General features: G+C 37.3%; 1 protein-coding gene across 1 annotated transcript; it reads left to right on the forward strand.

The window, feature by feature from the left end:
• The first annotated feature begins 9560 nt into the window (after positions 1 to 9560).
• On the forward strand, positions 9561 to 24766 carry LOC113065856 (alpha-2,8-sialyltransferase 8E-like). Its single transcript, XM_026237406.1, has 7 exons — positions 9561 to 9707; positions 16417 to 16497; positions 16575 to 16661; positions 17255 to 17399; positions 22270 to 22382; positions 22478 to 22555; positions 23499 to 24766. The coding sequence occupies exons 1-7, from the start codon at positions 9601 to 9603 to the stop codon at positions 23950 to 23952; spliced, it is 1065 nt and encodes a 354-aa protein (XP_026093191.1). The 5' UTR covers positions 9561 to 9600; the 3' UTR covers positions 23953 to 24766.
• The last annotated feature ends 1013 nt before the right edge of the window (positions 24767 to 25779 follow it).

The following is a 25779-nucleotide window of genomic DNA, read 5'->3' on the forward strand; positions in this document are numbered from 1 at the left end:
TATTTCAAACACTCGCTGCTGACTGAAAGTGAGTTTTGAGCTCAACTTATTTGAAAAAGTTTTTAATGCTGGTGTTATTGCTGTTATCTTTCTGTAATGATCTGCAGCGCTGAGCTCTCCAGACGCAGAGAAACTCCGCCTTTGTTCGTAACCCCTCCTCTAGCCCCAGCTGGCCCGCTTTATCGGGCCAAAAAAACCCTGGCCGTTGGCCCCGAGGAAGCCCCGGCGAGGCCCGATCAAGCCCCGGAAGTGACAGTGGGAACGCGACTAGCCCTGGCACGCACTAGCACGCCCGCTTTAAGCCCAACAGTGGAAACATGGCTACTGACATCTGCATGCATAGTAAAATATAAAGTATAAGGAATCAATTATTTAAATGATTCATGTCTTCATTATAAAACTGTTACAATAAAGTATTTTCTTCTACTAAACACAAAAAAATCATCACCTGAGCTGTTTGTTAGTGTTTTTAGGTGAAGCAAGCCGAAGTATTTCTCAGAATTGTGTAATACAGTGTTTTTTCAGGGTGTATTTGGTGGACTTTAGAGCCACAAGGAAATTAATTATTAGTTTACTGTAATCGATCCGGTTGCTGTGAGAAACCTGCTGCCTTGCTGTTCATTGCAATTAAATTTAATTAGACTTAAAGCTGATTGCAATGAAAAGCAAGGCAGTATAGGTTTCTCACAGCAACCAAATCAAATACACAGTGAGTATAGAATAGAATCACCATCCTTTAAAATAATCATCAGTTTAATTGCCATCAGAACTGCGCATGTTTGGCCAGCCATGGATGAACGTAAGGTAAGAGTAACTCTCTTCATGAAGGGGGGGGGGGGGTGTATGTAGATATCTATGAAATACCTGGAACTTCCTGGATGAAAAATTCAACAATTGTTGAGATAAACTGAGTTTTAAAGTCTGAACTTTAACTGATACAGAACTTAATAGGTAGCCAGTGCAGAGACTGTAAAATTGGTGCATTACAATAGTCCAGTCTAGAGGTCATGAATGCATGAACTAGCTTTTCTGCATCAGAAACAGATAACATGTTTCGTAGCTTGGCAATGTTTCTAAGATGGAAGAATGTGTAAAGGTTAAAAAGAGTAAAGATCAAAATGATCATACAAATGATGGAATCAATGTGATTCGATTGTAAAAAAAGAGAAGGAAAAACAGGTTAAAATCAATATATATGATTGAAGTGTACTTTTGGAGTGTCCACTAGGGGGAGATCTAAGGTTGCAGGTTGTGGCTGATGTGACGTGTGCTGTGCGTCACAGCCAATACAGACTGACGCAGAGACAACAGCACGAGTTCGTGTCTTCATTAATTTCTATTTTCCCCCCTTTATCAGGTATGAAATACATAACAACATATTTTCATAATGAGTTAAACTGATATAGTAGTCATGAGAGTGGATATTTCTGTGAATATATGCGAAAGCATGGTGTTTGATGCAAACAAAGACTGTAATGTTACCTATGCTAATCGGCATGCTAAACATGCTAAACATGCTAATCGTTAGGGTGGAGAAAACTAAATGAGATGTGTCACAGTGGTTTAAATGGAACAGAAGAGTATAGTTGTACAATGTCAACTGAAAGTTATGTGTAATGAAGTTCATGTTTTTTGTGTATTTCATAATGAGTTCAGTGTTTTATAATACACTGTTGAAATAGTGTTTCTTCAAGAATGGGACTCTGAATGGTTATCTCTCTCATGAAAAGTGGAAAAAGTTACTGAAGAACAAATTAACTGTATTGTCATCACGAGGAAATAACTCATTTTGCAGTTGCAAGAGGACACTGACGGAAGGGTGTTATGTTGTGAATGTTATAGAAGAAGTGATGTATTTGTATGATTGGCTTCAGACACATATTTATGTGATTTAATGTACACATGTATTCATTTATTCAAAGTTCTGTTATTTATAAGTAATATCTGTTGATGAAAGAGACATCACAGCCAATACAGACTGACGCAAAGACAACAGCATGAGTGTGTCTTCATTTATTAATTTCTATTTCCCCCTTTATCAGGGTGTAACAAATGCAGTTTGGGAAATATGATTTTCAAAAGACAAGTTGCTGTCTAATATAACACCCAGATTTCTGACTGTAGAGGAAGTAACAGTACATCTGTCTAGTGCAGATTGTAATCTACAAGATTTTATGTACTGTTTTGGTCCAATAATTAGTATCTCTGTCTTATCCAAATTTAATTGGAGAAAATGATTGGTCATCCAATCTTTTACATTTTTAACACACTCTGTTAGCTTAGATAATTGAGAAGTTTCATCTGGTCTTGTTGAGATATATAGTTGAGTATCATCAGCATAACAGTGGAAGCTAATTCCGTATTTTCTAAAAATATTACCAAGGGGCAACATGTATATTGAAAATAGAAGGGGACCTAGGACGGATCCTTGTGGCACTCCATATTTTACTGATGATAAAAGAGATGATTCCCCCATTTAAGTAAACAAAATGGTAGCAATCAGTCAGGTAGGATCTAAACCATCTTAGAGCCTGCCCTTGAATACCTGTATAGTTTTGTAATCGATCTATGAGTATCAGTTACAATAAAGTCTCAAATCTAAAGAGATATTCTTTATCAAAGTTAAGACTCTAAAAACACCTCATTTAATCACGCCTCCACATCTCTACATCACTATGTGGGAATATTTGCATAATGCCACCCAAATGTTGACGCAAAGAAAGAAGGCGTGGTTTCAGTAACACGGTTAGTGTTGAAGCAGTCATGTCAGGAGATGTGTGTGTATCGAGGAGAAAGCAAAAGCACTTTATTTGTTCTCCCGAATATAGAAGCATTTAGGAAGCTTTAACAGCAACACATTTTATGGACAACCGTTTCGTGAACCTAGGAGAAGAGGTCATTCTGACTTTACTACGATAATCTGCCGCTTATGAATCAGCTACTGTAAGTATGTTATTAGTTTAATATTTGCTATTGACTGTTCAAATATGGTGTATGTGTGTGTGTGTGTGTGTGTGTGAGAGAGAGAGAGGGGGTCACACAGTGGAGTCAGCTGTCTTAACCGTCTGTGTCTTGTGTACTGTAAACACATACAAGCTTCATCACTGTCTGTCACACCACTCTGTTTCTCTTTTAGACTTGAACTGATGATAAAACTAAGGGGCATAGAGGACCTTGTATTTGAAAAATAATGTGTTTTTTGAACATTAAAGGATTTCAACATATTATGTTACACCAAATACACAAATAATTATCTTTTAAAAAGCATAATATATCCCCTTTAACATCCGAAGTATTTACATTCTGTTTCTATGCCAGCAAATTGTTTGTTTTTTGCAGAATTGGGGCAGGACTTGCTCTTTTAATTGTAATCTCAAAAGCCACTGGTTACTTCCCCTTTTCTGGAAGTCAGCTGTGATTGGATGTCTGTGAAAAGGCGGTGTATAATTCACACATTTATCAACGGATCAGATGCATGTAAGGTGTCATTTATTTTTATAAATATAACCTTGCTGTTTAAATGAAAAACATTGCATGTATTGTAAATAGAATACCTCCTTAGCAGAAACATTATTAACATAAATTCTTCTGTTCACTAGTGATTGTAAGCAGCTTACTCTCTAGTGCACTTCTGGTTAGATGCTAACAGAATTTTGTTGTCCTTTACCTTACATGTGTAATAACAATAAAGTTTATGTTATCTAATGAAGTTAAAACACCACATAAACCATTTTTATAGATTGCAATGGCACGGTAAATATACCAAATGTTTTACATTAGAATTTTTTTACAACTTCACATAAATAAATATAAATAAAATAAACTTGTTGCTATAACTCAAATGAGCTGTAATCGACCACTATATTACCACTATATGCTTGTCCATTAAATAACTGTGTTATAATAATTACAAGTGGTTTACTGTCAAGGCGTGCATTGTAACAAGAAAGAAATGAAAAACACAAATTATCTGTAAATAAATGTATTTTATTTATTTATTATTTTTTTTTGGCATTTTCTATATTCAAGTACATGGCCTGAAAATACAAACCAAATTGGGATTTTCAATTAGGATTTACCATGCGCATAAGCTAGTGCACTTGACTCTTTTTGAATTAGATAATTATGAATAAAATCATTTGTTTAATGCAAAGCATCAGGCCTTTCCATCAAGCAAAAAGATCAATGCAATACTAGTTTAGTGACTCACGCTGGCTTCTGTATAATGCTATACATAAAACTGAATGATAACGATTTCATACAATAAAATGTAGGCTACACAAACCTGTATTTTACTGAAAAGAAATTCATAAATTCAATGGCGCTTGAACTTCTTTCACCTGAAGTGGACGCAAAATATATAACTCAACCATTATGTTTTACCAACCTGATCTCAGGGCTATTCGTACATATTTTACAAGGTGGCTAATTTGTATTAATTAATACGACCTCATTCGTACTCATACAATTTGTGCTAAATCATACGAATGAATTTGTACGAATGTCCTACACCTAACCCCGCCCCTAAACCTACCCATCACTTGGGTCTAGACCGAGCGGCAACCTCTCTCTCTCTCTCTCTCTCTCTCTCTCTCTCTCTCTCTCTCTCTCTCTCTCTCTCTCTCTCTCGTGAAGCCAAGAAGGAAGAGACTAAAACTGTAATTCATCGACTGGCCGCTTGAGGCTGGCTGCAGAAGAGAGTCAGTCCCATAGACTCCCCATGTTAAAATGCCCAACTTTACAGCAGGAAAAAAACGTTTACAGCCTGGTTCAAAAATTATTTTGGTCTAAATAGCTAATTTTGCCCTTCATGACAACTGTGAGGGGGGTGAATATTTTAATAACTCATCCAATGAAATTAGATTAAGCCTTAAAGTTCTGTATAATTAAGGGCGGAGCAACTTGAGGGACAGGTGGGCAGGTTTTTTTTTTTTTTTTAATGACTAGATGCCGACTATGAAAACAGTTGTTTTCGTTTTTGTTTTTGTTTTTCAAGTCCAAAAAAATAGTATATGAGCAATGCAGTGCTAACTGACATAGCATTTTTTACAGTATATAAACTACTCTGCCTCATTATGTGATAATATATATATATATATATATGTGCGTGTGTGTGTCTGTGTATGTGTGTAATTTCTGTCCCCTCACTTTTGAGATCACCTCTCAAAAAAAATAATACAAAAGGTATGTATGTGAACAAAACGCACGTTTTGACCATTTGCACCCACGGCAATATTTTAATCATTAAACTGCCACAAACATTGTAAAAGCACTTAAAGTGCCTTATAGGCTATTTAAAACAACAATATTAAAAGATCAAATTCAGTCATCAATATATTAATGATGCATATTCAGTTATAGTTTAGTTTTAGGCAAGCAGATGAGGTCAGTGTTTTCCTTATGGTTTTCTATGGGAAAACATTTAACGTGAAACTTTAAACATTGTGTTTGTATTCTGGGTTCACATGCTTGCTTGTACAAAATATATCTCATCAATAAGGTGTTTACTGAATTTCACCTTTTAATATTTACGTTTCACGACATTACTAATTAATGCAAACGGCGTAAAAATAACTGGTAGTCAGAGCCATAGACAGTAAAAGAAATGGACACAGCGACCCCATTGGAACTCAATTGAGACAAATGAAGCCCAGTTTTAGCGTTTTTTAGCACTTCCGTTTCTGACGCGCAGACTCAAACGAAGCTTGACGACGTCAGCAACCTGTCTGACAGATGTAAATCTTCTAAGTAGCTGTGCGTGCAAACTGCCATCGTTAATCTTGCAGAGACGGCGAGCTTGAGCGGGGAGTTCTTCTCGTGAGTGAGCAGGAGTAAGTATTCTGATTAATTATTTTGTATAGTATTTTAAAATGTAACGCCAGTACGCCATATTAAGTTAATTGCCTGCGAGCTTCTCCTCCTGTCTGTACGGTAATGCGACAGAGAGCCGAGTGGTTATGACGCAATCGTTAGCCTATTTTTTACAAAAACTGTTTATACGGGGCCATAATGTAACATAAAAGGTAATGGAGCCCTTTATACATTGTCGTGTATCTTTAGAAATAAATAATGGACAAACGGAGTCTTTAAACGCCTCAGATGTAAAGTTATTCGCTGTCAAAGTGACGCCAAAATGAATGGGAGTCAATGGGAATGCTAACGCAAGTGAAGTTCTGCTAAAAGATGGCAGCCCCCACCCGACTTCAACTTCCGGTCGAGTTCCTTGCCCCTTGGTCAGAGCAGAGCTTCGTTTTGCCTTCCAGGTGGGCGTTCCTGTGAGTGTGTGACGTATGTAAATGTATTGTTTGTTTATTGGTAACCATCTGTGGTGGAACATGAGCCGATTCATTGTTTTACATCTGTTATAAACACACATGCGCCCGAGCTCTGGCCGATTCTGGGCGTTAAACACAGTGGCTAGTAGCAAAAGCACATGGTTAATTTGGGTCACCATGACTTAACGATAACCATGCATTGAATGTATATTATTATTATTATTATTATTAGCAGGGCTAATTTTCGCAAGGTATTTATATATTTTTGTTTGATCTCTCGACATTTTACAACAGTAGCCAGGTGGTGAAGACAAGAAAAAATAAACTAAATTACAATGTCACTTGCAATCGCTACTTGCACTCTCCGCTACCTGTGACGTCACTTGCAATCAACACAAATCGTGCGTGTTGCCAATGGAGACAAGACTGTGGTGGTGATTAAACGATTAAAACTAAATTAGTAGGCCTACTACTATACACAAAGTCTTTCGTTAAGCGTTTTCCTCCTGTAGAAAAAAACAAACACTTAATATGGCATAATGTATTAGGATACGTTAAGTTCAATTAAAAGACCAAATTCGATATAGTTATTATTTAATGTACTGCAAGGCAAGCAGATGGCTATGAACACAATGTGAACACTTAATGTGGCCTAATAACAGACTAAGATGATAAAGACAATTCAGTAGGCCTAGGCTATATCTTGTTGACTCAACATATATACAGACCAGCAAATATGAACGTGCATTATGAAATGCATTAAGTGATTTTAAAAGGATCAGCTCCATACACACGAGCAGACGAGTACAGAACGCAGTGCGTTAAATTGTATACATTAAATGTTTTCCTCCTATAGAAAATAATTATAAATAAAACACATAATAGGGCTTAATAGACAAAGACAGTGATATAAACGAAAAATGCTTAAAACGTTTAATCACCACCACAGCGTCTTGTCTCCATTGGCAACACGCACGATCTGTGTCGAGGTAGCAGAGAGTGCAAGTGACATTGTAATTTAGTTTATTATTTCATTTTCTTCGCCACCTGGCTACTGTTATAAAATGTTGGGAAATTCAAACAAAAAGTAGAAAAAAATAAATAAATAAATAAAGTCTGCAAGTGATGTCACTAGCGGAAGTGCGAGTGTCTGAGAATGCACGTGCAAGTCTGCAGCCAGACCCTCTTGCTAGAAGCTACAGACTTCATTCAAGTCACAAAAAGACAAACGTCTGCAATATACAATCTTCCAGCTTAGGGTAAGATTATGTAGATTTGTGACAATTATTATATTATTTAGTGGGCTTTGAAAGCAGCGGCGCTTCTAGTCCGGTGAACCTCGTCAGAAGCCCGTACCCGCGCAAACGGGTACCGGACCGCAGGATCCGGAAGAAATAAGCCCCGGTGGAGGGGGACACAGAGACTGAAATGACCCCCCAACGACACTTTCTGTTCAGTGTTCTCTGAACCTTCTGAAATTGGTAACATTGAAACACCAGATAAGATTTGGACGGTCATTCAGAGTCATTAAAGTGAACCTGCCAGAACACGATCTCTGTGAGCTGGGGTAACAGCAGTGCATATTCTTTCAAGTTTGAGAGGAATATAATTCTACCTTTTGAAAATCCTCTCAAGCCTCGACATAGACAGTGACACTGGATGCCTGGCGTGTCGGTTTGTAATTCGGCTCCCATGTTAACAGGTTAGAGCTTGCTGACTGCCTGCGTGAGACGCGCGGAAAACGCGTGCATGCTAGAAATAGAACCGACGCCTATTTTTCAAGCGAGACGCGCGCGCGTGTTGGAAGCGTTTCCAGGCAAAATAGAATATGAAAATATGTCTATATACACAAATATATATTAATCATGACATTTTGATGTTTCAAAAGTTGGTTGACATAAATTCAGATATAAATGTAATTAAAAAAATAATAATAATTATCGATTTTCAAATATTGCACCTGTCCAACAGTCTATTTTGCCGTTAAAACTGTTGACGGTGTCCTTTATCAGCAGGCTTTATATTTATGCTCAACATGAAGTATAGATATTGTTGTCGTGAAGACAAGACCCTGGTCTGTCGGCGATCTCCCTCTATTTCCCCTACAGCAGCAGCAGCGCGCCGCACCGCGTCAAGCACGCTTCTGCTAAAGATACAGAAAACGCGACGCAGCCGCCACGCTCCTGACGCGCAGCAGAAACGCCACGCTCACGCCACGCAGCCAGTGTGTCACCGGCTTTATGATCGAGGGGCGCGGGTGGGGTTGGCACGACACGTCACAGGTGGCAGCAACACTAATACTTATGTTTCATTTATGTTTTCCTTTTTATTCGAAAAAATCTTGAATCTCGGTTCTCAAATATGTAGATGCATTTTACATCTTTATAGATTATGTTGATCTAGTGTGCGATGGCAAGAAGTATAAGTGTATAAAGAGCTGTCTAGTCACTTAAGTAACAGATATCAGTGTCATGCCATAAAATATTTTTAGTACGAATGACTGTGTTTTTAATGTGAATTTAATAAAAAACACTGTAAGACACTGTAATCAAAAAACATTTTCACTGACTTCAGTTTAGAGTTCAAGCACTCTCAAAAACTCCCCTAAAAATCACTGAAGCCGTTTACACTGTGAAGTTAATCTCTTACTTACAAATTCGTACACACGTTGATTCTGACCAGAAAGCGGGATGCAGTGAGCGAGCGCATTCAGAGATGACTCACGTGCACGCCTCTGTGACGTGATCGACGCACTGAACCATATAATCACTATCGGATGTTAAAAAATAATATTCGGCTATTTTTGTCTTTTGGAAGCTTCACTCAAATTCCACTTGAGCCAAAATCTGAGGGAGCGCGTGCTCCATCACGTTGGGCTCGACGCAGAGGAATAATTATGATTATTTTCAGGACGGGAACAAAATGTTCTAAATAAATGTTGCACAACATAATAATTCACCCTCAGGCGCTCTTATAGTCAGCTATATAAAGAATTATTGTTATTATCACTATTATTATTATTATTTTATTTATTTATTTTTACAACAGTATCCACGTATAATTTTGGTCTTTTTTATTTGCTCATCCGCGATATGTCTATAGTACATTTTCTATCAGACAGATGTTAGCTACATAAGGAAAATGATTTTCACTGACAAATTTGCCCAATGCAAATGACAAGGTATTCGTATAAACTGGTTTACAGGGCGAGTTTCGAGGGAGGCGGGGTTGTGCGTGCGTGTGGGGATGGGGGGGGACTTTAACCCCATCGAGCACACGCACACGCACACACACACACACACACACTTGTTCATATGTCTCTCTGATGGCGTTGGCTTTTTTCGTGCGGGTCTCGAGGCTCCTGATGGTCATGATCCTCTTGCAGGGTGTGTGTGTGATGTTTTATTACACACGCAACACACACTCATCCAGGTGAACATTTTCAATATTTCTGAATATCTTATTAATTATCTCGAATTGAAATCATGCTGAGGGTTTTATTTAAGTCGGACTGTTATAAAGTCTGAGACTGATATAAGGTTGTAGTTTCTAAGTGATTGTTTATTCACTATGTGCGGGTTGAGGACATTTCCCCTTTCAATGTGAAGCGCTTTGAGTCCCCAGAAAATTTATTATTATTATTATTATTCACTATAGTGTGATTGCTGTCATTAAGTTTTGTGGTTTAAATGTTTTAATTTTAGCTTGAAAATTTATTGTAATTTTAATCAGGAAAGACATTTTTTAGATTTGCCATGTAGTTTTGATTTGTCCCGGACTCGATCTAATTAAGCGACTGTCATAAAAGTGCACACAAATAATTTTAATAGACATGCGTTCGCACATTCGAAAACAGACAACGCATCATGCAAATAAACTGTAATGATTTGAATTAAGTGTAAAAACATGAATACATAATGTTAAGCTGTGAATGTGAATATAATACAGTGGGTGTGGCAACATGAGCTCGTATTATCTGGAAGTTATCTAGTTTTGAATATTTGTAAAATTAAACAAAAAAACGAAATCATATTTCCGAATCCAGTTTGTGTGTGATGTGTGTACAACAATAACAAAGATCCAGACTCCTTCAGTCTTTCAGTCCAGATAAAGTGCCACATCCTTCAACAAAGCCATTGCCATTGTTCTTATTGCTGTTCAGTTTGTAGAGAACTCGCTAAAATATATATATATATATATATATATATATATGAAAATTTCAAGAACATTCATAACTTCATCAGGAAATCAGAGCACTGCTATAATAATATCCCACTTCTGTTTGTAAATGACACTGGTGATGCATTTATAAGAAATATTCAGCAGCTGTGATCTTTCTGCAATGAGTTAAACCTCATTATTGTAATTTACAAAAGGAAGTGTTCCTGAATCAACATTCATATCAAGGGATCAGTTTAATAAGAGATTAGTACTTGACTTCCCTGTGGTGGATCCTGTTACTCCAGACGCTCTGCTCACGATACAAACAGAAGGGATTTAGATTCTTACCCTTTGGGGAAACATTAGACCGTTTTTTTATTAAAACCATTCGAATCTTATTAGTTGGTAAAGAAACTAGAAACAATTTTTTTGTGAACCTGTATATCAGGAACAACAGGTACAGCTAGAAATCTTAAAGGGATGGTTCATATTTAATTGCTTGTCCTCATTTGATATCCATAGCACAGAAAAAAAAACAAGTTCAAGTTCTTCTGCATTCATTTACAGTAATTGTATTGGATGTTTCTTTAATGTTATATTCCACTCAGGATGTGTTTCCTTCATAATTTTCTGGTCAGTTATATTTCAATAGATAACATCATCAAAGAGCAAAACTTAGTTTTTGCTTTATTATTAAGCTTAGTCATATGTGGATTTGAGTCTCTATTAGTTAATTCCTGTGGTCCAATCAAACACCATTGAGTTCCTCATAGACATGTGCAGATTCTCCGGAGCTCAGACAATATTTGCAGAGTCAAATAAGGGAATCTGAGCTTCCAGGTGAAGTACCTTGGAAGTAGCTCTGAAACCTGTGACGTCTGACATTTCCTTCTGTCTTTTGGGTACAATGTTAGAATCTGGTGTCATGGCTTTTCTTACAATTCTCTTGGTTAACAAGTTAAAACACTCCATCAATTTGAAGAAATGTTTACTTTGTGAACATCCGGTTTTCAACCTCTGGGTTGAAAATTTTCCAAACACATTGTCTCCTTTAATTCAGTAATAGCTTGTGCATTAACAACATAACAAACTCTAACACAAAAGCCCGAGTATAAATATTACATCACAAAACTCTACCTCTGATTAATTATATTACTTGCCATATGTTCAATATTTTCAAAAATAAGCCAGTAATTAAACCTTTGTATCCTGAGGAGTCCTTAAGATGTTTTTCAGAATTTTTTTGAGAACATTCAATATTATGTGTAATTTATGTTTGAACTTATAATCTCCCATGCTAACAAATATCCATCCTTTAAGTCTTTTGTACTTTAAATTCAAAAATTCACGTTATATTTACATAACATTTAATCATTTAGCAGATGCATTTACCCAACTTACAAATAAGAACAACAGAAGCAATCAGACCAACGAGAGAAAAACTACAGTAGTTTCAGTTTGTCTATCACAGAACCCCTAGCATGGTTTTTTTTTCTTTTTAAGAATAGGATAGACAAGAAAAGGTAAGTGCTAGTATTAGTTGGTCAAGTGCTGCCGAAAAGATGTTTTTTTGAAAATGAGGAGCACGGGAGGTCATTCCACCAGCTGGGCAAAGTCCAGGAAAAGTCCAGGAAAAGTTAGGGTTAGGGTTAGCGACTGATTCGTTAGTCATTTGGTAAGCAACATGACCTGTTATTCCAGCCTGGCCTCATTGTTTAAACGTATTGTTTAGAGGTGTTAGTCTGTAACACTTACAAGCACAAAACTTGCATTTTTGTCAAGTTACCTTTATACAGTACCGATTGTGTCAAAGCAGCTTTACTGCATCAAACAGGAAAATAGTTTGTCAATGATGCGAGAAGACAAAAACTGAGCAATTTTTCAGATAAAGTCACTTTTCTTTAATGATTCAGTGATTTCATCATTCAGATCAGTTCTCTTCCAATAGTGTCTATGCAATCAGTCAACTAAGCAAGCCAAAGGAACCAAAACTCCTTCGGTGACAGAAATGGAGAGAAATCCTGGGAGAAACCAGGATAACATTGCTAACCTCACTCCTACCTTTAAACCTAACCATTACTATTTCTTAATAGGTAAAAGTGAAAGTGATGTGACATACAGCCAAGTATGGTGACCTATACTCAGAATTCATGTACACACACACACACACACACAGCAGTGAACACACACACACACACACACAGCAGTGAACACACACACACACACACACAGCAGTGAACACACACACACACACTATGGGGATCATTTATGCTGCGGAGCCCGGGGAGCAGTTGGGGGTTCAGTGCCTTGCTTGAGGGCAGCTCAATTGTGGTATTGCTGGCCCGAGACTCAAACCCACAACCTTAGGGTTAGGAATCAAACTCTCTAACCACTAGGCCATGACCCCAGCTTTCCCCAGCAACACACCTTGCCAGAACATGGCATGCCACAATCTGTGATGAAACAGCTAAGAACCAAATGGTTAGAGACTTGGACTAGTCACCCAAAAGATCGCTTGGTCAAGTCTTGGTGCTGGCATCCTCTATCCAGTGGGCTATCCTCTGCTTGAAGACAGCTTTCTCCCTCTGCTGTTCACTGTAACAGACAAAGATCTGTTCTATCCATGTACTGTTGCAGTGCATGTACTGGACATTGGACTGACTGACTCCAACTCCATGACGAGAAAAGAGATCCTCTGCATTGGCATGAGTATTCTCTTTTCCCAGTTGACCCAAAGAACCAACTGGCTGAGGTGTCTGAGCACCAGGTGCCTGTTTGCAAACAACTGATTGCGAGACTGTGCAAGTATGAGCCAGTCATCGAAAGTTGAGAATGTGCCAGGATCAGAGAGACCGTGCCAGAGGACACAACAGAGCCACTGAAACAGAGCCAGAGCCAACAGAGCCACTTGCCTCTGGCGAGATCCCAATTCATCGAATATCACTGACATCAAGAGTGACTGACTGAAATCGAACTATATATTCTTTTACTGTATCCTTATTCCTCAACCATATATATTATTTTACCATTAACACCGGTTAAATTTCCTTCTTGACAATGCTTAAATACTCTCCCATATTCTTCTCAGTATTTAATAGTTATTGAAATTCCAGTATTACCAGATAAATATCATAATCTAAGTTGTTTTGTGATCTTTATTCACAATGTTTCATAATATGTTTCTGTTTCATTTTCTAAAATTACATTCTCGCACAATTAAATAATATTTCTTCTATATTTATGTTCCTCTTCAACTTGGCTAGTCTAACCACTATTTATATGGTGTTTACTTAAAAAGTGATTCCAGTTCTTATCAAAATTGCTTAATTTGCCATCTTCAGTGTGAAGTCCAGTAAAGCCGACCAAGATTGCGAAATCCTCTAAAGTTTCTAGCAGCAGAACCACAAACACATAAACGCACTTTCTTGTGTGTGTACTGGAAGTTGTGCGCATTTTAAGGAAACAAAAATAAAAAAAATAACATATTGTAAGAAATTCAATATATTATTGCAATATGTCAAGTCAAGACAAGTCACATTTATTTATATAGCACTTTAAACAAAAAGGATTGCGTCAAAGCAAATGAAAAACATTAATTAGGAAAACAGTGTGTCAATAATGCAAAATGATAGTTAAAGGCAGTTCATCATTGAATTCAGTGATGTCATCTCTGTTCAGTTAAATAGTGTCTGTGCATTTATTTGCAATCAAGTCAATGATATCGCTGTAGATGAAGTGACCCCAACTAAGCAAGCCAGAGGCGACAGCGGCAAGGAACCGAAACTCCATCGGTGACAGAATGGAGAAAAAAACCTTGGGAGAAACCAGGCTCAGTTGGGGTCAGTTCTCCTCTGACCAGACGAAACCAGTAGTTCAATTCCAGACTGCAGCAAAGTCAGATTGTGCAGAAGAATCATCTGTTTCCTGTGGTCTTGTCCTGGTGCTCCTCTGAGACAAGGTCTTTACAGGGGATCTGTATCTGGGCTCTAGTTGTCCTGGTCTCCGCTGTCTTTCAGGGATGTAGAGGTCCTTTCTAGGTGCTGATCCACCATCTGGTCTGGATACGTACTGGATCCGGGTGACTGCAGTGACCCTCTGATCTGGACACAGACTGGATCTGGTGGCCACGGTGACCTCGGAACAAGAGAGAAACAGACTAATATTAGCGTAGATGCCATTCTTCTAATGATGTAGCAAGTACATCGGGTGTTATGTGAAGTGTTTCCGGTTCCGGTTTACCTAATTAATGTAGCCTAAAAATCCTTTAACGGATTTGGATATTAAAAGCATATTAGTATGTTATGTGTAAGCCAGGTTAAAGAGATGGGTCTTTAATCTAGATTTAAACTGCAAGAGTGTGTCTGCCTCCCGAACAATGTTAGGTAGGTTATTCCAGAGTTTAGGAGCCAAATAGGAAAAGGATCTGCCGCCCGCAGTTGATTTTGATATTCTAGGTATTATCAAATTGCCTGAGTTTTGAGAACGTAGCGGACGTAGAGGAGTATAATGTAAAAGGAGCTCATTCAAATACTGAGGTGCTAAACCATTCAGGGCTTTATAAGTAATAAGCAATATTTTAAAATCTATACGATGTTTGATAGGGAGCCAGTGCAGTGTGGACAGGACCGGGCTAATATGGTCATACTTCCTGGTTCTAGTAAGAACTCTTGCTGCTGCATTTTGGACTAGCTGTAGTTTGTTTACCAAGCGTGCAGAACAACCACCCAATAAAGCATTACAATAATCTAACCTTGAAGTCATAAATGCATGGATTAACATTTCTGCATTTGACATTGAGAGCATAAGCCGTAATTTAGATATATTTTTCTGATGGAAAAATGCAGTTTTACAAATGCTAGAAACAGGCTTTCTAAGGAAAGATTGCGATCAAGTAGCACACCTAGGTTCCTAACTGATGACGAAGAATTGACAGAGCAACCATCAAGTCTTAGACAGTGTTCTAGGTTATTACAAGCAGAGTTTTTAGGCCTTATAATTAACACCTGTTTTTTCAGATTTTAGCAGTAAGAAATTACTTGTCTTCCAGTTTTTTTTTTTTATATCGACTATAAATTCTGTTCACCAGGCTGTGAAGAAATATAGAGCTGAGTCTCATCAGCATAACAGTGAAAGCTAACACCATGTTTCCTGATGATATCTCCCAAGGGTAACATATAAAGCGTGAAGAGTAGCGGCCCTAGTACTGAGCCTTGAGGTACTCCATACTGCATCTTCATTCACTGCTACGAACTGATGGCGGTCATATAAATATGATTTAAACCATGCTAATGCACTTCCATTGATGCCAACAAAGTGTTCAAGTCTATGCAAAAGAATGTTGTGGTCAATTGTGTCAAACGCAGCACTAAGATCCAATAAAACTAATAGAGAGATACACCCACGATCAGATGATAAGAGCAGATCATTTGTAACTCTAAGGAGAGCAGTCTCAGTACTATGATACGGTCTAAATCCTGACTGGAAATCCTCACAGATACCATTTTTCTCTAAGAAGGAATATAATTGTGAGGATATGTGTAAAGGTATCTAAAATAAATAAACAAATAGCCAGGGTAATTGCTTTTCTTTCATATTATACTACAAATAGTTGAAAGATCTCATTTTTTGAAGTAGAAGTTTAATTAACTTTCAGACAAAAACTGAAACAAAAAAAAAGTTTTGTTTCGTAACATTTCTGATAAATCAGGCATTTATGACTCACATAGACTGATAGAGTGGGACAATGAAAATAAAAACAGCTCAGGTTTAATCAGAGACACAAACTTAGCTAAGAGTAAGAAGCTCCAGCTAAAGTTACACTAAAAGATCTCTGACTGGATTAAAAAAACTCTAAACAGAAGGCATGCAGTAGATCAAGTGTGACAACAAAGTTTGATTATGTAGATAATTTAATTCCTTATAAATTAAATAAAATTGAAATATGATACAGTGGCTTTGAAATTTTTGTTCTTTCATTCAGAGATGGGATGACGGACACTCTTCAGCAGATGCAGTGTGCTAAACTCAGACGCAAGTTTTCCATTATCAAACCGGCCAAAAGGTGCGTGAGAATCAAGATCAGAAGTGACGTTTCTATTTCAGAGATAACATCATTAAATGTATTTTTCTTCTTCTCAGTATTAAAATGGAGAGTTTCACACGGGAGCTATCAGATTTCATGAGCTGCCCGTACAAATCCAACACAACTGAGCGGGAGGTCAACAGGTTTGTGTGTCTTTGTTGGTTTTGGCAGATGCTTTTGTCTAAACTGATGAAGTTGTTAAGTGTTGAAAGATGACGCACAAGAAGAACTTGATGCCTCACATTCCTGAGTTATTGTTATCTCTGAGTGCACTTGTGGAGCTTTTGAGCTACTTAAACTTTGAACTTAAGAGATCCACTCATGCATCTTCAGTTGATATTTTAATATTGAGTTTTCAAAAGAATCCTATTCTAAAGTTTTAATAATGGATTTTACTTTCTTTAATGCATCCATGACACATAACACTGCAGACGTTTCCTTAAAAGCAGCATGAAAATATGTGCGTGGCTTTATCATTTCTATCTGATTGTGATATGTGTTTGATGTTTTAGATTCATGAGATTAATGTGCCAGCTTTAAAAAAAAAAAAAAAAAAAAAAAACATGTGATTAATGTTCAGACTGTGTTTAACAAGACAGTTAAAACAATAAACCTTTGAATGCTGAGATCATTTTAACAGAGATTACTCTTATAAAGCTTTTGAATGCTAATAAACTTTCTGTGTGTGTGTGTGTGTGTGTGTGTGTGTGTGTGTGTGTGTGTGTGTCTATGGCAGATTGAAGCTGCAGTTTTTCTGTAACGCCACAGGATCGTTATTCCTCACCAAACGAAACACAGCCGTCAATCAGACCATCCCATATGAAACAAGCAAAATAAAAACATACACAGTAAACGCAGCCATCCACAGCATGATGCCTGAGGTGTGTTATTAATATGCATTTACTCATTAAATTATTAAACTATATCTTTGTTTAAATGTTTCATTTTACATAGATTATGGCCAGATCTGTCCTCTGAATGTGACACAAACCTGTCAAACTTGTCAAGCCCTACAAGATGTATAGATTATAGATCCACTTTCTCATGGACATGATTTCTAACTTGCCTAAACGACTGAAAAGTAGTTTGACTAATAGCATGTAGGCATTGTATATAATCAACCATGCGTGGCGTGCAACAAGGCGTGATCTACAGAGAACAGTCAAAGCAATGCAAATATGTGTAGGTACAGTATGATGTACGAGGACTCACACCCCAGACATGCTGATCATGTTTTGTTTTTACAGTTTTTGCCTGTTGCTTGAACACATTTTGCAAAACTTAAAGCAAACATGACACAACACTGGGAAATATACCATTCACCTCTGTGTCAAATTGAAGCTCTAATATCAAAACCTAACATTCCTTTGTCAAAATGTAACTCTGATGACAAAATGACACATACTTGCATCTTATACATACACTTTCAGATCAGGGGAACACACTAGTCTACTTTATATAAAACACTGCAGTCTTTGAGTTTCACTGTTTATTCAGAAGACATATTTTCAGGAGGCACATTTTCAAAACAACCTAAAAAGCAAATAGGCCTGCTCAATATTGTACATTGTAGCACTGTACATTGCAGTAACATGAATTCAGATAAAGCAAAAAATAAAATTAATAATATAAAAAACCAGGGTTCAAGGAACGAAAACGAAAACCGGAAACAAACGATATTTTGACAGGAATAGAACCAGAAACAGAAACGAAATGAATTTAGTTTTTAGTTTTTCTAGGCGTAGGTGCATGTGCATTCCACACTCAAGTAGAGACCTGGGAGTACCGCGGGACCCAGCGCAACCGAGTGCGTAGCGGGATATTATTGTGTGCGGGTGGCGGGAAAATAAAGTTATTTGCGGGACTCCCGCAAAGTGGAAATATGTAGCAAAATAAAATTACTAAAAACAGATAAACCTTTATTTATAATAGACTAAAATAAAATAGACTTTGCGGAATGGGAGGATGCTGATGAAACCATGGACCTCATCAATGAACAACAGGCTATTCCTGCACTGACTACATTAGTAGTTTTTTTTTTCATACCATTTATTTTTAATTATTTATTTTGCTAAATATTTAAAATTGGTCTATTTCTTTATTAAGGATTTTTTTTTTTGTTTAATGTTTGAGGAAAAGAAGGCATTCTTAAGCAGTATAGGCTAATTTTCCTTTGAACATGAAATAAATCCAGGTTTTTTATTATTATATAATTCATTAGGCTATACTATAGCCTAATAGGTATATTTTTTATTTACATTTCTTACTTTTTTACTGTATTTCTATGTTCTAAGTTCCATGTTCGTTCCTTTCATCCATTTAATTAAACGCAAATAAAATGAAACCTTTGTTTCTTTTTTAAATTTATTTTCAACAGGGGAGCAACTGAAAAAAATAACAGAGTAGCAGGCAGAATATGCAATGGATTTTTTTAAAAACTGAAAAAAAAAACGTATACTTTACCCGCGCGATTTTGCAGGCGGTAGCGGGACGAAACTTGATCGTTCGAGCGCGGAAGCGGGAGAAAATAAGATATTTTTGCGGGAGCGGGACAGAAAAATCCTTCCCGCGCAGGTCTCTACACTCAAGCGCAGCATGCTTAGCCTTTCCTGCCCAACCGAGGACCGCAGCTCTCCTTTGATTATTCCCAACTCTGAGAAGCGCCGCTGGCCAGAGTCATTGGACATCATCATGCACAGATAGATGCGCTAAACAATTTCGACAGATGGAAACATCTGAGAAAGATTTAAAGATGACAAAAGCTCTACTGATTCGTTCACAGTCACCGGTTTCTGAGTGCAGCAAACTAAGATCAGCTGATTTTGACCAATTAATAATCAGTTAAACGGTTTAAAAAGTCATTTATTTATTTTCAGTAAATTATCAAAATATTTTAAAAGGTTTTCCTGCATGGTTAATATATATATATATAGGCTATAGAGAGAGAGAGAGAGAGAGAGAATTTTGTATATAAGTTTTTTTAGAGAAAAAAAATATTTCATTCAGAAATAGACATAATGCAGACACAAAATGTTTACAAACATTAGGCTTTTTTTATAATCATTTGTTATTCAAATACATCACAAATACGGAAACTTTTATTTTATGTCGAAAGAGAAACCCAACGTTGGTTTCAGTTTCGTTTTAGTCTAAATTAGTTTCGGTTTTGTCGTTAATATTGCTATAGCTTCTTATATTTGTAATTCTTGTTTTTTTTTCTAAATACTGTTAATTGAAATTATTTTGTTGTGGAGTGAGGGAGTAATTTGGATAAATTTGGAGTCCGATTGTCACACGCATATACAGCGTTACTTATTATACATTTACTAATTATTCTATATTCTTTATATTAAATAACATTTTAGCATCCAGATACATCGGGAACATGGAAACATTTGGATTCGTGCAGAATGAGAGAAGTAGGCGTCAGCCTCAGCTTACATTCATTTGTTTTTGGATTGAGGTTTTTATAGCCTAACATTTAGATGGTTTGATTTGAAGAGAAACTAATAACTGTTTTTATAATGTTTTTAAATATTTAGCTTTAGACTACAGGCATTTAGTCTTCATTATTTCGGAAAGTTATAGGGCTAATAAAATGCAATGAGCAGCGACTTAGTTTTTTTGTTTTTTACTCTCAAAACGCAATCTGATACAAGTGTTTTTTTAACAGTGCAGCAAACATTTTTAAATATCTTAAAAATACTTTTAAAGTGTTGATAATTTTTTTTTTTTTTTTTTTTTTTTTTTTAAGTAGGCCTAGCAGGGGCGCAGATGGCACTGGGGACGGGGGGGACCCCCCCCCCCCCCCCCCCCAGATTCATAGTAACCAGATCCGTCCCCCTCACTTTCTCAATAAAAGGTTCTATTGGTAAACAGAGGATTAATCTGAGTTTCCGCGATGTACATTAGACCCGGCCCGCCGCTCCTTTAAACGTGTAACGTTACTAAACAATTTTTGAAACATGCTTTTGACCGCAGTGTCTGACCGTGTCCCAAAACACACTTGTAGCCAATCAGCGGTAAGGGGGCGTGTCTTGTCCTGATAGCGAGAAGAGAGCGCTCAATTTGAGTGCACAGGACGCATATTACATTACATTACATTTAGTCATTTAGCTGACGCTTTTATTGAGAGAGATGGCGGATAAAAAAGAGGGTTTACAATCAAGAAAGAGGTAGGACCCCCATAAATATCGGAACAGCTTTCCAGCGGTGGAGAGAAACTGGAGGATTGGGAAGGGCTCGAATCGGACGCCAAGGTTTAATTGTTTCTTTTTGATAGGTGAGTAACGATTTTGCGTTGTTTCACACAACTTATCCATGTTGGCTTTTGTTTGAATATGCTTGTGTGTCATCTTCGCTTGTTTCCGCGATCGTTGTTGCCATGGTTGCGAATGTACGTGTGTGGTAAACAGGGGCGTAGCAAGCTTTTCAAAAGTGTGGGGATGGATGTGGTTTGTTTATAAACAATAAAAATGATGAACACATTGACAGAGGGGTACAAAATGCAGGGCTTAAAATTCTCCGGCACTGTGCGGGATTTCCGGCTTGCATTGTTTGGCTGGAAAAAAAAAAAATCCTACATTAAAAAAAAAAAGAAAAAAAATCAGAAAAGGGGAGAAAAAAAACGCAAAATCAGAAAAGGGGAGAAAAAAACGCAAAATCAGAAAAGGAGAGAAAAAAACGCCCACACAAAGCTTTTTCTCTGGTGGTATAAATAATGTAACAATTTACTGTTTTTAAACATTAAAATAATATACACTTTAATTTCATAGTTCTTCAACAGGTATGCAAACAATATCCCAATAATAGCAATTAGCATTAGTCTAAAAAACGAAATATAATACCGAAAACACTCAACATGTCAACAAAACGATTAACAGAACATATTCCCAAACAAGCTTATTTAAAAACCTCTAAAGCATATAAACACTCATTCAAAGTACCTGGAAAAGGGAGATGTAAATAGCCATAAGTTCCCGCCTCCTCAGCACGAGCTGACCGATAACACTCCAAGAGAGGCGGGACTTAAGTCAGAACAGCCAATCATCAGCCGATCACACTCAAAGCCGGTGTCATGTTTGAGAGGGAGGGGGGAGGAGGCAGCCGCGGCGAGCGCAGACACAGAGCGGTCAGAGAAACGGAGGAACGACTGTAGTAAGGCGTTTGTGCAAAACTGCGGAAAAAACTGCAGAAAATGTGCGGGTGTCGAACCCTTTCACCGGGAAAAGTGTGGGTGTTAAAACCCCCACATCCCCCGCGGGTGCGACACCCCTGGTGGTAAAGATCAATATTGAGCAGGCCTATTTGCTTTTTTGGTTGTTTTGAAAATGTGCCTCCTGAAGATAAACCTTCTGAATAAACAGTGAAAATCAAAGACTGCAGTGTTTTATATAAAGTAGTGTGTTCCCCCTGATCTGAAAGTGTATGTATAAGATGCAAGTATGTGTCATTTTGTCATCAGAGTTATACTTTGACAAAGGAATGTTAGGTTTTGATATTAGAGCTTCAATTTGACACAGAGGTGAATGGTATATTTCCCAGTGTTGTGTCATGTTTGCTTTAAGTTTTGCAAAATGTGTTCAAGCAACAGGCAAAAACTGTAATGTTCTGAGTTTGACCTCAAGTACACTATGCATCAGTCTATTGGAACACAAAGTTAGCAAACTAGAAACACTGGACACGTGACTTTCGGGAAAAAGAGCAGATGTTTTCACCTGTGTGTGTGTGTGTGTGTGTGTGTGTGTGCAGGATTTCCCCTGGAGTGGTCGTCGTCTGGGTCGGTGTGCTGTAGTTGGCAGTGGTGGGATCCTGAAGAACAGCAGCTGTGGACGTGAGATTGACAGCGCAGACTTCGTCATACGGTAAACACATCCCAGCATGCCTTGCCTCCCTCGACACATCCACCTGTAATCACTCACCCTTCCTCTTAACATGAAGTTTTCTCTCTGTGTTTCAGATTTAATTTGGCGACGATTAATGACAGTGATGTTGGGCTGAAGACGGATCTGATAACCATCAACCCCAGTCAGATTCGGTCAGTATCCATAAACACCAGCTCAGTTCACATTTAAATAAGGACATTTAGATTTAGATTGAAAGATTTAAAGTTAAAGCTCTCGACTCTTGTTTTAAAAGAATCTTAACTAAAGGTTTAGCCAAAAAAACACATTCATGAGCCATTACTGGCATCCCCATGTACTCCCTCTTCAAAATAAAGGAGCTTTAATGGTTCCATGAAGAACCTTTAACATACAGGGAATTATTCAGTCGCACAAAATATTGATTATATTTATACGTTGGAAATAGCACGTGAAGACATCTCGCTCAACAGAGTGAAGTGAGTCGATTTGATAACTTTGTGGTTTATTATTTTGAGTCGTATGGGATGCGGTAACACACGTCCCTCTCACAACATATTGCTTTACAGATCTATCGCTTCTGCCACTCAGAAATATTCATGCAATCACACTCCGGCGCGGTTAGCGATCACACACTGATCTATGTATAACTGAACCGCGCTCTGGTCCACCTCTTCAACTGAACCAAGGACTGATAAACAGAGCCATCTCACCAGACAAAATCCCAGGGTTTGGGGGTTAAGAGAATTATTCTCCTTAGTATTCTGATCACTGATTTATGAACTATGGTTATGATTTGCCTTGGTATCATTGAGAAACTGGTTTACTACAACCTTGTGTCTTCAAATGTGTTTTATTTTAGAATGCCTTATTTTCTTTATGCAAATTATAGCTCTCTGATTTTAGCTTTTCCAACTTTTGATGGACTCGCTCTTCTCACTTTTCTCAACACATATCATAGCAAGGCATCTACTTTCAATGAAGAAAAGTGGAAATAATGTGCATAACGAGTGTTTTAGCATTTTGTAAGACCATAGGTCTACCAAATAAACATTTCCAGCGGCAAACACGGTAATCAGTAGCGATTACGAGTGTTTATTTCGATCTGTGTTTCTGTAGATTCAACACCCTGGTGGAGCGGGTCAGTGTGTACGAAAATGCCTCCGTCGCTATTCCTGCCTTTGCCTACACATTCTGCACTGGAAAGGCCATCACAGCTCTCAAAATCCTCCATCCAATCAGACCCCAGCAGCCGGTGGTGTTCTTCAGCCCCATTTACCTGCGGACACTGGACCGTTTATGGAAGGGGCGTGGCCTGAAGTCAGTCCGCCTCTCTTCTGGGTTTTTGCTAATTAACACAGCGCTGGAACTGTGTGAGGACGTGCACGTGTACGGATTCTGGCCATTCGGCACCGATCTGCAAGACAATCCCATTCCGTACCATTATTACGACCAGTTGCGTCCGCACCCCTACATGCACAAAATGCCGGAGGAGTTTGTGCGGCTTCTGCAGCTCCACAGCCAGGGGGCGCTGACACTACACCTGCAGCCCTGCCCCTCAGAGACACACTGATATCTTATTTTTACTTTAATTTATTCATATGAGAGGACATGTTACATTATTAATTTGTGAATTAGTGCATATTGTATAATTTAGGGATGCACAATATTATCGGAATCGGCCGATAATGGCTTTAAAGTGCCCCATTATGCCTTTTTGAATATAATTTTTCATGCAGTGTGTAATGTAGCTGTATGTTAACATAAATTATCTGCAAAGTTGTGAAGCTGACAGTGCACGACTCACAATCGCGAGATAGAGAGACTTATTCTTTGAGTTGTTCACAAAACAATAATTTTTTACCTCATTTAGAAATTAGGTAAAATTCAGTCTATTTTTTGAGAAAACAAATGTGTTTTCTCACCTTTCATGCAGGTAAACCTGTTTTAGGAGACTCATAAAAAAATATTAGCAACCTCAAAAAATTGCATAAAGTGGTCACTTTAAATGTAAATATCGGCCGATATGAAAAATTATGCCGATATGTCACTGATAAGAGGAATACTCACTTTTGTTCAGGGTCTGCTAGTGCTTAGATCATGTCAGCAATGAGGCTCATTCTTGAAGCATTTTTTTTCCTGAATGATGATTAGATTGACTGCTTTGATCTCTGCATTTAATCTGTGAAAGCACATACTGAATTACTCTTTGGTGTAAACAGTAATGGCACGTGCAGCGGCAGTGATGGCCTCCCCCAGGTCTCACAGCCCGTTCAGTAAGGAGTTTGATTTCCGTAAGGGGCACTGTTGTCCCATTTATAATTCAATTAAAAGTAAAATAACCTACACAAATAACATTCATTTCTGATTAAATAAAACAGTAATTGATGTCATAAAATAATGAATATGTTTTGATTTAAAGGTCAGAAGCTATAGCTTTCATGAAAAAAATATCACAAACATGAGACTTGTAAATTAAAATAAATTATATATACTGATTTATTCGTTAATTTGTAATATGTTTTATTTTTGAAAATAAATTATAAGCTTTAAAAGATTTTCAGAATTTTTACAACTCTTTTGCTTTAGGCCATCTACAAATGTTAAATCTTAAAATAAAATGTTACAGTTAACCTTGCATCTTTCTGGGGTGGAATGCAATGACTGATATATTGTTTATTTATAGTTATTTTCAAAAGCTTTAATGTACTATCAAAATACCTTTATTATTGTATATTTAATTGTAACAAATAAGTTCTTGTTGAAAACTAACCAAAATTAAAAATATTTTGCTTATAATTTCTGCTCAGGAGAGACTTGCTGTTGTTTCCAAACAAAAAAGGAAATATATCGTATCGAGTGAAAAATATCGGCATACCGGCAAAAATCCAATATCATGCATCCCTAAAAATTACAATATTTTAAATAAATGTAAAGCCAAAAAACAAAGCATTATCTGTATTTATAAATCATTTTAGGCTGTCCGAAGGAGAATGTTTTGTTAGATGTAGTTCACTGTAGATGGTTTTGTTCCCAATCTGAAAAATGTATGAAATATTTATTTCCCCATGTGACTGTACTCAATTTTGGGATAAAATATGATATGGAATAATTTGTAAATGTTTCATGTGTTTGATTATAGAAATGGTCAAACTGTTTACATAAAGCTTGAAGTTTGAGCTTCTCTGAACTCAAACTTCCTTGTGCATCACAGTCCCAGATAGCACAGGTACATCTGCAAGATATCTGTTAAAGATCTCTTCTTCTGTACAGCATCTGCTTTGTACAAATAACTGATAGACATCTTTAAGACGTCAGTTTTACTTCATAAACATCTTAAAAGGATAGGAAACGTCCTATTGATGTATTGCAGCTGTAAATGCAGACGTCAAATAGACGT

The sequence above is a fragment of the Carassius auratus genome, chromosome 48, assembly GCF_003368295.1.
Source record: "Carassius auratus strain Wakin chromosome 48, ASM336829v1, whole genome shotgun sequence".
Lineage (NCBI taxonomy): Eukaryota > Metazoa > Chordata > Actinopteri > Cypriniformes > Cyprinidae > Carassius > Carassius auratus.

Bases quoted from the DNA above. Each gene is read 5' to 3' on its own strand.
- LOC113065856 (XM_026237406.1), top strand. From the start codon at position 9,601: ATGGCGTTGGCTTTTTTCGTGCGGGTCTCGAGGCTCCTGATGGTCATG. The intron at 9,708-16,416 runs GTGAACATTTTC...TCTTTCATTCAG, and splicing joins CGCAACACACACTCATCCAG to AGATGGGATGACGGACACTC. The intron at 17,400-22,269 runs GTGTGTTATTAA...GTGTGTGTGCAG, and splicing joins TCCACAGCATGATGCCTGAG to GATTTCCCCTGGAGTGGTCG.